Below are 12,210 nucleotides of genomic sequence, written 5' to 3' on the forward strand. Positions count from 1 at the left end.
TCTTTCCTGTGTATTATCCCATTTTATCCTTAACAACTCTATGAGCTTGACCAGGCTGACTCCTAGCAGCTTGCTCAAAGCCAGTTATTCGGTACAGAGGAAGTATTCAAATCCAGCTTATTTCTGGCAGAGTCTGTCCACTAAATGTTTCCAGTTCCATCTGCTTCTATTCTCCTGTAGCTCTACCTATAGGTCTGGTTTCCCTAGCAACCCAGCAGGAAAGTCGCAATGCAGTGTATTACAGTGGTTACATTAGAAAAGTTTTTGTTTTCTCAAATTTCACTTGTTCCAAGAGGAACTATGCTTAGCAGAAAACACAAAGGTACCCAACAGGTTTGTCACATTGTCACCACGTAGGAAGCTGGCCCAAACAGAGTAAGATCTTCGATTCATCTAACTGTGGTGTTGGCAGTAGTCAGCATGGTGCCCTCCAGATGCTGTTGGACTCCAACTCTCATCAGCCCCAGCCAGTATAACCAATGCTCAGGAACTATGGGAGTTGGAGTACTACACCACCACCTCAAGGGCAACATGTTGGCTACCCTGAAGAGGCTATTCAGAACCTCCAACGGGAGTTTTTCCTAGGCTAACAGAGAGGACTGAACTTGGTATCTTCTGCATGGAAAGCAAGTGCTGTACCACTTAGCTATGCCCACTGTCAAATAAGAGACTGACAACTGGAGAACTGCTCCTAGCATGAAAATAGTGAACTAGTGGTAAAGGATGTGGCTCAGTGGTGACGCATATACTTTATATGCAGAGGGCTCCAGGTTAAATTTCCAGAATTTCCAGGTAGGGCATGGAAAGACTCCCTGTCTAAAACCCAGGAGAGCTACTGCCAGTCATTGCAGACAGACAACGCTGTGCTAGATGGACAAATGATTTGATTCACTGTAAGGCAGCTTCCTATGCTTCTATTTAAAACCAGTCTTTAATTCAGAACCATGAGAACTAGAAACCGTGGCTCAGTTACACAGCATTTTTTTTTTTTTTTTGCATGCAGAAGCTCCCAAGCTCAATTTGTTTTAAACTATTTTCAACACTACATTTTAAAATAACTGTAACCCTGGGATTTTATGGTGAAGGGCAGGTAAGAAACGGATGCAGGGGCGGTAAAATCCCTGGCATCCCTAAGTACGTCTAGGAATGTCTTCTTTCTGAAACCCATTCTGCAAGGACAATATTGAGCTATATGGACCAATGGTCTGAGGGTTCAACCACACTCCTTTTTGTTCCGTGTTTTCAGGGCACAGGTCTGGGATTTCCAGGTCCATGTCTAAGCAGTGGTGCATTTTTGGTTTGTTTCAATGCCATGCCACTTTCACCAGGAAAACCCAGTTTTATCACTGCATCAGAGCAAACAACAATGTGCGGGGAAACCCAATTGCTATTTGTTCCAATTCAGTGGTAAAACGCAGGCTTCCCCAGGGAAAACGGGGGGGGGGGGAGGGGGAAACCTGCTCCAAAATGGACCTTGAAATCCCAGATCTGTGCCTAGGCACGAAGCACAAAAGGAAGTTTGGAAGAGCCATTAGGCAGCTTTGTATGTTCCTGGGGAGCGGTCCTTGCTCAACAACAGAGAACCTAGTTTGCATGCAAAGGGTACCAGGTTCAATTCCTGGCAAGGCTTAGAAGAGTCACTGTCTGAAAACCTGGAGCGCTGCTGAGTTAACAACACTGAGCTAGACGGACCAACAGTCTGGTTAAACATGAAGCAAGCTCCTATTAAAACGAGGACTTTCTCCAGAACCCTGAGGACTGGAATCTTGCTTTATTTTTAGCAGAAGGGCTCTTCCTCGGTGGCGTCTGGCGTGGTATAAGGCCGCTTCCTTTCTTCCTTGGAACCTGTTTCTCCCCCTCTGACAGCCAACAGACAAGCTGGACGGGCTCCAATTACTGACCTCCCCCTCCCCCAGCCCTGCCCGAGGGGCTCCGCAGCTGGGCGGAGACAGGGAGGACGCGGCCCCGCGGCCAGAGAGGGAAGAGCCACTGCCTTCCGCCCTCGCCTCCCCACGGCTCGCTTCCATTCCTCTCGCCTCCTCGCACCGCCCCTCGCCTCGCTTCAAGCAGCACCCACCTGCGTGTCAGCCGCCATAGCGCCGGCTCCAACCCGGAAATAATTCTCCGTCACTTCCGGGGAGTGTTGGGCGCAGCCTGATGGTGTCACGAAGTTCCCTGCCGAGCTGTTAAAAGACGGAGGCGATGAGCGAGGTAGGCTGACGTAAGCTAATTAAGGCTCCTCCTCCTTTTACCACGCCTTCTGTGGTGGCTAAGCTAAAGTGAGGCTGCGGCCTACAAGCAGCCACCACTCCAAATTACCTAAATTGTCCCCGTTAATTCCCAGTCTTGTCAACTCATTAAAGATAAAAAATCACTATGGTATAACTTCTGTGGACGACTGTTTATTAGTAATAGGGGGCAAATTGTGCCACTCCCCAGGCATAAAAACTAAGTTTCCAAAGTGGCATATTAGGAAGATGATTCTGGCACCGAAGGGCAGGGCCTGAGACAGCACAAAAAGGGAATGGGAAGCAGGAAAAAAGGCAAGTTCAGGAAGGATGGAGAAAAAACTAGGATTACCATCTACAAAGGCTTTCACAAATTGGCAGCACAAGACTGCTTATGTTTCAACAGACTGTAACAGCTAAATCTCCCATAATTACTAGGGAGGATCCCTAACTTCCCACAAGCCTATCCCTGCTAGGTAGAAACAAAAAAAAATCCTTCCAGTAGCACCTTAAAGACCAACTAAGTTAGTTCTTGGTATGAGCTTTCGTGTGCATGCACACTTCTTCAGATACTGCTAGGTAGGTTAGGGGTGTGTGATAGCCACCCTGCTGATTCAGAGCAAACATCCAATTCCCCACAGTGGTTGCCATATTCTTCACTCACTCACTAACAATATACCCCAACCTTTTCCCTGAATGAAGCTGAAGGTAGTATATATTTCTCCTTCCCTCATTTTATCCTCACACCTAAGATAGGCTGGACTTGTCCAGAAAAACAGGTTGAAAATACTTATGTACATATATACATACGATATAGGATATTACCCAGGAGTTGGCCATTACTTATTATGTCCTATCTTTTTTGAGTTAACAATGCGGTTTTAGTTCACCTACATGGGGCAAAGAACAAGCAATGCTGGGGCTTCACGCCATTCCAGCAACATCTACTAGTCCAAAGGTTCCTTATCTCAGATTTACATATTCCTCCCTTAGTTTTCTGCTCAAGGGAGTAAGAGGCCCAGGGCAAAACTACTCTTTGATCTGCAAAACTGCAGATCATTCAGTTTCCTGAGCTGGAAAAAAATTTCTGAAAGCCTTGTTGCTTCAGATCAGGGAGGGCTAGAATTGTGGAAGGAAGTGGTTCCCTGAATTGTGGAAGGGGGAGGTCACTGACTGCGGACCAGGCATGCATTCAGTTGCATAGCCCTGCATTTATAACAGGTGGAGGGCCATAACCACTGAAGGAGAGAAGTTGATAGTTCCCCCTAGCAGAGGACTAACCAAGAAATGATAATGCGACATGGGTGTGTAGAGAAGTACTTTTATTGTTTCATTCTGCTCCGACTGATTGGTAACAAAACTCTGAAAGTTAGTCAAAGAGACCGAATCCCATGTCCTCGTCAGACTCTTCAGACTCCTCCTTGGCCTCCACCTTGGCTGGGGCTGCTGCAACGGGAGCTGCAACCTCAGCTGCCACAGGGGCAGCAGTCACAAAAGCAGAAGGGTCAGCCAGGAAGGCCTTTACCTGTGGAGAAATAAAAAAAAAGCAAGGTCAGCTCCATACATCCACCACTGGCACTTTGTGCCATGAATTGTTTCTGCTGGCAGGAATGTGTCACTTGAACTCGGATCATGTTTGCCTGGATGGAGAGGGGTGCACAAGTGTGTGTAGAAACTAATGTACTGCAAAGGAAGGTAAAATCTGCATTTGTCGCTCTACCCACTTTTGTCTCTTGCCCTTCCCACCACTGGTATGTGCACCACCATCAGAAGCAAATATAGCCCTACAGGTGAAAAGGGTTCCCCACCCCGATTCAAAAATAGACTTATGCTCACCTCTAAACAATCTCCCTATTTATGTTAGATCATGTTTGAAGGTGTGGAGAACTATTGACGCTCCAGGTGTGTCTGAACTACAACTCCTATCATCCCTAAGCCACGCTTGCTGGGGCTAATGGGATTTTGGCACTTAAAACAGCTGGGGGGGGGAGGTTTGGAGGAACCGAAGAATGATTGATTAACTTGTGGTAGAATTTTCCAGTGGGCTTCTTCAAACTTTCTGCAAAACCTGCCTCAAAGACTACAATACAAGCACAAGAAACCAGATTAAGTTGCAGTTCACACATAAGATTTTGCGTGAAAAATGTGATTTTTTTCTTTTTCTTTTTTTTGGAGGGAGGGTAATAATACAACTTCCACACATGTGAATTTCAGAGTCTTAAGCTGTCTGGTGTTACACTGACAACAGAGAATTCAAGTTCTTCAGGGTTCGCACTTATTACTATACCTAATAATTTCAAAACGAACAATATAATTGTAGCAGAGCACCTGATGTGCTTGGGTGTTAGATAATGTTTCAAAGTTGTACCTTGATGCACGCTAGTTAGCTTGCTCTACGTTATGTTTATATGTGAAATTGAAATAATATATGCACACATACAAAAAGGAAAGCTGTAGCCACTGGAACCACTCTTTCCAATTAAACATTATGCACTCATCATCCAGTTCAACATATCATCATCCTTACCTTGTCAGCTAATGGGAAAGAGTAATCAGTCTCTACAGCCACAGCCAGGACTCGTTTGTACCCATTGATGATGGAGTGGGGCACAGAGGCAACTGTCGGGTAGCCAATTTGCAGGCAAACACTGGCAACATTGCGAACACCCTGGTAGGAGAAAAAGTGCAAGTCTTCTGTTTACCCCATGGCAATTCCAATATGTTTTAGTGCTCCCTTTACTCTCCCCAATTCACGATGCAAAATAAACAACTTCTGGCATTTGTACTTCCCAACTGTAGCCTAGTGACTTCAAACTAGGTACACACCCATACAACCGAAGCAATTTTCAGAGCTGCTTCTGGAACACTCACAGCACAATCCTATACATGTCTTTTGAGAAGTAAGTCCTATCAAATTCAGTGGGGCTTACTCCTAGGATAAGTGAATATGGGGTGGCCAACTTCAAGCACAACAAATCTGCCTTCCACTGAATCAGACCACACCAAGCGAAGGCAGGCCACTTGTCCATGCAAATCAAAAGAGGCATCACTTACTTCCAAGAAGCGCCCATGCAGGGTCTCTTCAGTGATGTCCAGGACTTCAGGGCTGTAAATGCTGCCATTATCAAACACCTGCTGGATGACGAGCCCAAAGGAAAAGGGGGAGATGTTCAACATGTTCAGCAAGGTGGCTTCGCTGGCACCCACTTTGTCTCCGGTCTTGATCAACTGCACATCACTCTGAGAAAGAAGAGGGGGAGAAAAACCAGCAAATTCAACAGCAACCTCTTTACAAGAACAAGAATTGTACACCATCTCAGCAAGGTGATGTATGTTTAGTTCAGTTGAGTCAGAAGTGCTGAAAGGAGAAAACAACACGCTCTCCTGTCAGGCTGGCTAAGGCCAAGTCCCTCGGCCCCTCTGCTTCATTCATTTCAAACAGTGAGTCATTTCAAGTCCTTTTGCAGAAAGTTGAGTATCATTCACACACACCTCTTATATTTTGAAAAATTAACAAAAGGAAAGAAACAATCAGCTCATGTTATCAATAAAAACAATAAATCATTCCTGATTTATTATTTTACACTTACATATTGCCCTTCATTCAAGGAACACAGGGTGGTTTACAATATAGAAACACAAAAATATATCACGTAATTACAAACAAAACAATAACCCCCTATACACACTTAAGACAATTTATTGATATAAGCTGCCCTACAAGCCAAACAAGATTGACAATGGTTAAGATACATGTTCAAACATAGAAAGGTCAGTGAGATCTTCAGACCACCAAATGGGTGTTTATCCTTCCAACCTTGGGAGTATACATTACTATTAGTGCTCCTTGTCCTGCCACCCCATATAACTTGCCCTTCTTCTCATGAAAGCCTGGGGTAGCTTTTTAAAAAACGCAACAGAAGTATAAGCACAATCACCACTAAGCACAAGACAGCCACTAAGTACTCACCAGAATTTCAATGGTGCCTCTGGAGATCTTGGTGGTGATGCCCAAAGCCTGGAAAAAGGAGGTCTTCTCAGGGCCAAGGCCGGTGTTTTGAGCTGGCACAGTGACCTCACAGGGGGCAATAGCACCCGCACGAGCAGCAGCTGGTACCTGAGGGAGGGGGAAAAACCAAGTCATCCTTGGCATTGAATGTTGGGAGGATTCAGGACCAAAGAAAGTACTTCTTCAAAGAGGTGAAATTACCTATGGAATTTCGCTTCCAAAGGAGGCAGTGATGGTCCCCAACGTGGGAGGCTTTTAAAGACATTTTAATAAATTAATGGATAAAGTGATTAGCCACAGTGGCTGCTGTTCTTCCACTACCGGAGGCAGTAAGCTTCTGAATTCCAGTTGCTGGAAACCACAGGAGGGGAGTGTCCTTGCACTCAGGTCCCACTTGCAGGCTTCCCACTGGAGCATCTGGTTGGCAACTGTAAGAACAGGACACTGGACTATATGGGCCTAATCCAGCAAGCTCTTATTATTTCCTTATCACTGAGGTCCAGCTCCAACGGCCTTCTGGTGGTTCCATCACTGTGAGAAGTGAGGTTACAGGGAACCAGGCAGAGGGTCTTCTCAGTGGTGGCGCCCGCCCTGTGGAATGCCCTCTCATCAGATGTCAAGGACTTTTAGAAGACATCTGAAGGCAGCCCTGTTTAGGGAAGTTTTTAATGACTGATGTTTTAATGTATTTTTAATATTTTGTTGGCAGCCACCCAGTGTGGCTGGGGAAACCCAGCCAGAAGGCCGGGGTATAAATATTAAATTGTTGTTGTTATATCAGATGTACTCTACAACATCTGGAGACCACCAGGTTGGGGCAATTTAGGTGAAAAGAGCCACTCTCTTCCTCCTAAGTGGTTACCACTTACCTTGTTGGCCAACAACATGTCCCTGATTTCAGTCAGATCCTCCTTGGTGAACACGAAGCCCACATTACCACGGATATGAGGCAGAAGCCTAATGAGAAACAAGGCATGTTCTATTAGCAACATCCAAATTCTAACAATAAACAAACAAAAATTATAGGTAGGTAACAATAACATCCAGCTGTAGAATTAACAAATGTTTTACATACATGCTCTGAGACTGATAAAGGGTCATCTAGTAAATTTGCAGCTCAAGCACACTTTGAACAAAGGACTTACTGGCTCAATCTTATTTTAAAAATGTGTTTGTTTTTTACTGCCAATGCAAAGAAGCCTAGGAAATGCTGCATCACTAACTTTTCCAGAGCAGGGTTGTTTTCCAGATGTCCCCGGATTGCCTTGCGCATCATGGTGTTCTTCCCCATCAGGACCACGGCCTTCCCACGCAAGGACATGCGGATTTGCTGCATCTGCTTGGAACCGACATTGTCTGCTCCCACAATGAAGCATTTTGGATAGTCGTCCAAGAGTTGCTGTGGAAAGAAAGCAAACCCTGAGAAAACCTTTTCAAACTTAGGGCTGACACACTGTCTGCTTGCAGTAAGATGCAGATACCAAACATCAAACAGGGGTAACGTTTAAATTTAAAAAATTAACTCGGAACAGAAAGTGCTGGCTTTCTCTGTGGCACACAATCAAGTTAACACATACAAATCACTTTGAGCACTTACGAAATTCTGCATATAGCCTAATTAGTAACAGTAACAATACTTAGCATTTTTGTGCGTTCAGTGTTTCATATACATTATCTTGCCCATTATTACACCATTCCTGTAGACCAGGCACGTCCAAATCCCAAGAGACTGTGATCTACTCCCAGTATAAAAAAACTGGCAGTGATCTACCCATTGTCATTGGAGGGAGGAGTGTGCGTGGGGCAGGTGGATTGCCCAGAGTTGTTGAGCTTTTTTGGGGGTAGAATTGCCCGGAGTTCTTCAGTTTTTATTTGTTAACTTTTGGTAAACTTCATTTAATCCTACGATCGATAAGGGTCCCACGATCTACCAGGATCAGCCGGTGATCTACCAGTAGATCACGATCTACTGTTTGGACATGCCTGCTGTAGACAAATTTATGCTGATTATGATCTATGGGCCAACTGTGGTCACCCTTTACTGTACACGCTCAGAGGGACCATCAGATTCCTGCTTCTCATATTATGATCTCGGATACAGTGGTACCTCGCAAGACGAATGCCTCGCAAGACGGAAAACTCGCAAGTCGAAAGGGTTTTTGGTTTCTTGAGTTGCTTCGCAAGACAATTTTCCCTATGGGCTTGCTTCGCAAGACAGAAACGTCTTGCAAGTTCGTTTCCTTTTTCTTAAAACCGTTAATACAGTTGCGACTTGACTTCGAGGAGCAACTCATAGCACACGGTGTGGTAGCCTTTTTTGAGGTTTTTGAAGACTTTGGTGATTTTTGAAGCTTTTCCAAAACTTTTCCGACACCGTGCTTCGCAAGACGAAAAAACCGCAAGACGAAAAAACTCGTGGAACGAATTAATTTCGTCTTGCGAGGCACCACTGTACTGCAATATGACAGTACAATCTGAGCCCTGCTCCAACCATGCATCACTGAAAGGGTCTAGCTACAATCCCACATTATTCTGTATGCACCGAGAGATCCTTATTCTTAAGATTCCAACATTCCAGACTTGAGCCGATGCTGCAACATAGGGACAGAGCTGTATGGTGTGGTGAGCCCATACAATTTGCTAAATGATTCAGTGATGGCCACCAACTTTGGCTGTTTTAATTGGGAATAAACAGATTCATGGAGAATAAGGCTATCAGCGGCTACTAATCATGGAGACAATATCATTCAGAATAACAAGTGGGCAGAGTTGTGCTTGTGTCCTGCATGTAGGCTTCCCATTAGCATCTGGCTGACCACTATGAAAACAGTATTTTGGACAGATGGGCCTTTGGTCTTACCCAGCAGGTTTGGTCTTGCAACTTAAATAGAAAAGCATCCTGTACATACAGAAGTGCTTTTTAATTGTGTATTGTTATTCCTGCTGCTGCTCTTGAAACTTATTTTTTTTTTGCAGAATATACAAAGAAGATTACTTTCACCAGAGTACTGTACTGCTTTGTGATTACAGTAATTTGTGATCACTGTACTGCTTTGTGATTACAATAATTTGTTACTTTTTAAAAAAGTGTTCTCTACCTGGTGGAAAGAAGCCTTCAATGACTCTCCTACTGCTTATTACTTTCTCAACTTAGTATCTGTGCCCAATAGCTTTCAGGGCAAATCATACAATGTACTTATAATCATAGGCATCTCTCTTGGAATTAATTACATGATTCCTGCAAGGTGTAATGTAAGGTGCTTATGCTTATGCTCTGCCTCCAGAGTCTGAGGAAGCAATACAAATACCAGTTGCTGTAAACCACACAAGGGAAAAGGGCTGTTGTGCTCAAATCCTGCTTGCGGGTTTCATGCTTAACTAAGATGGAACATTGGCCTTGTCCAGCAAGGCTCTTTTTATGTTAGACCTATTGATGGTATCTTATCACTAACTGCTTTAAGGGTTGTCGCGGTTTTAAAAATCAAGCACGAGATAAATTCCATGAAGTGATTAATAATAATAGCGAGCCAGTGATCTTAAATCTTATTTTATTATTCTACACGGCGCCCAAAGGATTTATTTTATGAGGCACCTAATGGATGCTAGGAACTAATGGTACTTTGTACATGCTCAGAGAAACCCTCGCCGGCAACACTTTTTTATCTTGTTTTTCGTTTGTGCCACGGAGAAAAGGTTTCCAACGGGAGAAATAATAACATCAGCCCTGCTCCCCCTCGCCCAAGCCACCAGAAGGACTCACGATGATCTTGAGGAAGTAGTTGGATTTCCACGTGGCTCGGTCTTCCCTGGGCATCGCGGTGACCCAAGGATCGCACGGCAGCGGTTTAAAGACTCCGGTGTTTCTCTACAGAGGACAGACAAAAGAGGCTCCGGTTAGGCCCGGCCCCACCTAGGCCCCAAGGCCTCCCCGGCCCACCGCCAGCAGCACACCTACCTCACGAGGCCTCCGTGGAGCAAAAGAACTGGCCCCGCCCCCGCCCCACGCTTTTATAACCTCCCCGAGCTCCGCGGCCAATCGGCGGAGAGCAACAGCTTCCTCCTCCCCCTTCCTCTCGCTGCGGATTGGACAGATCTGTCGATGACGAAAGGAAGAGCGTGGGGAGCGGGGGAGAGAAGAGCTGTTCTCAGCTCTTATTGGCGTAAAGAGCCGTCCTTCCAAATACCCAGAAACTTCCTCTCCCGCCTTTTAAAGGGAGAGGAAGCTTTCGTAGCTGTGCAGGCTGAGAGAGGCATGCTCCCCCTGCTGGGGCAGAAACGCACATAGATGTAGAGAGAAAGATATAGGCCAGTGGTTTTCAGCCAGGGTGCCTTGAATAGTCAGGGGTGCTGCGGGCAACACTGGCCTCTGTCCTGCTTTCTTTCCCTCCCTTCCTCTGATGCCCTCTTCAATCTCTGCCTCTCAAAGGCTTGCATGGCTGTGTGATAGGAATTCTGAGATCTTAAAGGTAAAGGGACCCCTGACCATTAGATCCAGTCATGGCCGACTCTGGGGTTGCGGCGCTCATCTCGGTTTATTGGCAGAGGGAGCCGGCGTACAGCTTCCGGGTCATGTGGCCAGCATGACTAAGCCGCTTCTGGCGAACCAGAGCAGCGCACGAAAATGCGCTTTACCTTCCCGCCGGAGCGGTACCTATTTATCTACTTGCACTTCGAGGTGCTTTCGAACTGCTAGGTTGGCAGGAGCCGGGACCGAGCAATGGGAGCTCACCCCGTTGCGGGGATTCAAATCGCTGACCTTCTGATCAGCAAGTCCTAGGCTCTGTGGTTTAACCCACCGCGCCACCCGCATCCCTATTTTGAGGTCTTAGATATATGTTAAATGTTCATAAGTGTACCAACCAAGCATGTACATAGATCAGCACAGGAAGACCGACCTGGAACCATTTTTGATTCCCAAACTGACCAAATGTTTTCTCTGCAAGGTCAAAGGAAAATGGAAAAGCCTCCCCATTGACTTTTCCTTCACAAATCCTGTCTTAAGGTTTGAATAGGGTGAGCCTCTGACCTGACTCAGGAACTAAGTATTTATCAGTTACAGATAGGTAGCCGTGTTGGTCTGCCATAGTCAAAACAAAACAAATTCCTTCCAGTAGCACCTTAAAGACCAACTACCGGTAAGTTAGTTCTTGGTATGAGCTTTCGTGTGCATGCACACTTCTTCAGATACAGAAGAAGTGTGCATGCACTGTATCTGAAGAAGTGTGCATGCACACAAAAGCTCATACCAATAACTAACTTAGTTGGTCTTTAAGGTGCTACTGGAAGGAATTTGTTTTGTTTTAAGTATTTATCATTACAAAGTATTTATCATTACAAAAGACTGGCCAGGCTCCCCAGGGTATCCAATCAAGTAAGCAGGGTACCCAATCAAGTAACCTGCCAGACAGGAGAATAAACTACAATCAATTTTCTGTTTTAGACCACCTTTTCTGTGATGTAGGTATGATGTATCTGGGGTGTTGTTGTTTAGTCGTGTCCAACTCTTCGTGACTCCATGGACCAGAGCACGCCAGGCACTTCTGTCTTCCACTGCCTCCCGCAGTTTGGTCAGACTCATGTTTGTAGCTTCAAAGACACTATCCAACCATTTCGTCCTCTGTCGTCCCCTTCTCCTTGTGCCCTCCATCTTTCCCAACATCAGGGTCTTTTCCAAGGAGTCTTCTCTTCTCATGAGGTGGCCAAAGTATTGGAGCCTCAGCTTCACGATCTGTCCTTATCTGGGGTAGTGGTCTTGATCTACAGGGTGGCAATTTCAAAATGTCTATATAAGGCCTTGTGCACCATTGTTCTGGGTTCCTCCTCCCTCATGTGTGTGGTGAGTGAGGACCCTGTTGCAACAGATCAATAAAGATCAAGTTTACTAGCTGCTTTGCTTCTCAATATTCTCTGGTTGGCCTCTGTTATTTTCTCCTACCAATAGGGAACCTATGTAAGGACTCTATATGGGCTCTT

General features: G+C 45.4%; 2 protein-coding genes across 3 annotated transcripts in view; both read right to left on the reverse strand.

Moving 5' to 3' along the window:
- GCN1 (GCN1 activator of EIF2AK4) overlaps positions 1 to 2,165 on the reverse strand; it is a 75,932-nt gene extending 73,767 nt beyond the window's left edge. Inside the window, exon 1 of one of the 2 annotated variants that reach the window (XM_028709264.2) lies at positions 2,078 to 2,165. In XM_028709264.2, the coding sequence (XP_028565097.2) occupies positions 2,078 to 2,095 (18 nt within the window). In that variant the 5' untranslated portion in view covers positions 2,096 to 2,165. The other variant, XM_028709263.2, reaches the window with a different exon arrangement.
- Positions 2,166 to 3,535: 1,370 nt separating this feature from the next.
- RPLP0 (ribosomal protein lateral stalk subunit P0) lies at positions 3,536 to 10,281 on the reverse strand. The gene is made up of 8 exons (XM_028709273.2): positions 10,193 to 10,281; positions 9,998 to 10,102; positions 7,461 to 7,636; positions 7,107 to 7,194; positions 6,199 to 6,345; positions 5,283 to 5,468; positions 4,756 to 4,896; positions 3,536 to 3,753 (listed from the first exon to the last, which is right to left on the reverse strand). Exons 2-8 carry the CDS (start codon positions 10,049 to 10,051, stop codon positions 3,598 to 3,600), a joined length of 948 nt encoding a protein of 315 aa, XP_028565106.2. The 5' UTR covers positions 10,052 to 10,102; positions 10,193 to 10,281; the 3' UTR covers positions 3,536 to 3,597.
- Between the last annotated feature and the right edge of the window lie 1,929 nt (positions 10,282 to 12,210).

The sequence above is a fragment of the Podarcis muralis genome, chromosome 16, assembly GCF_964188315.1.
Source record: "Podarcis muralis chromosome 16, rPodMur119.hap1.1, whole genome shotgun sequence".
NCBI lineage: Eukaryota > Metazoa > Chordata > Lepidosauria > Squamata > Lacertidae > Podarcis > Podarcis muralis.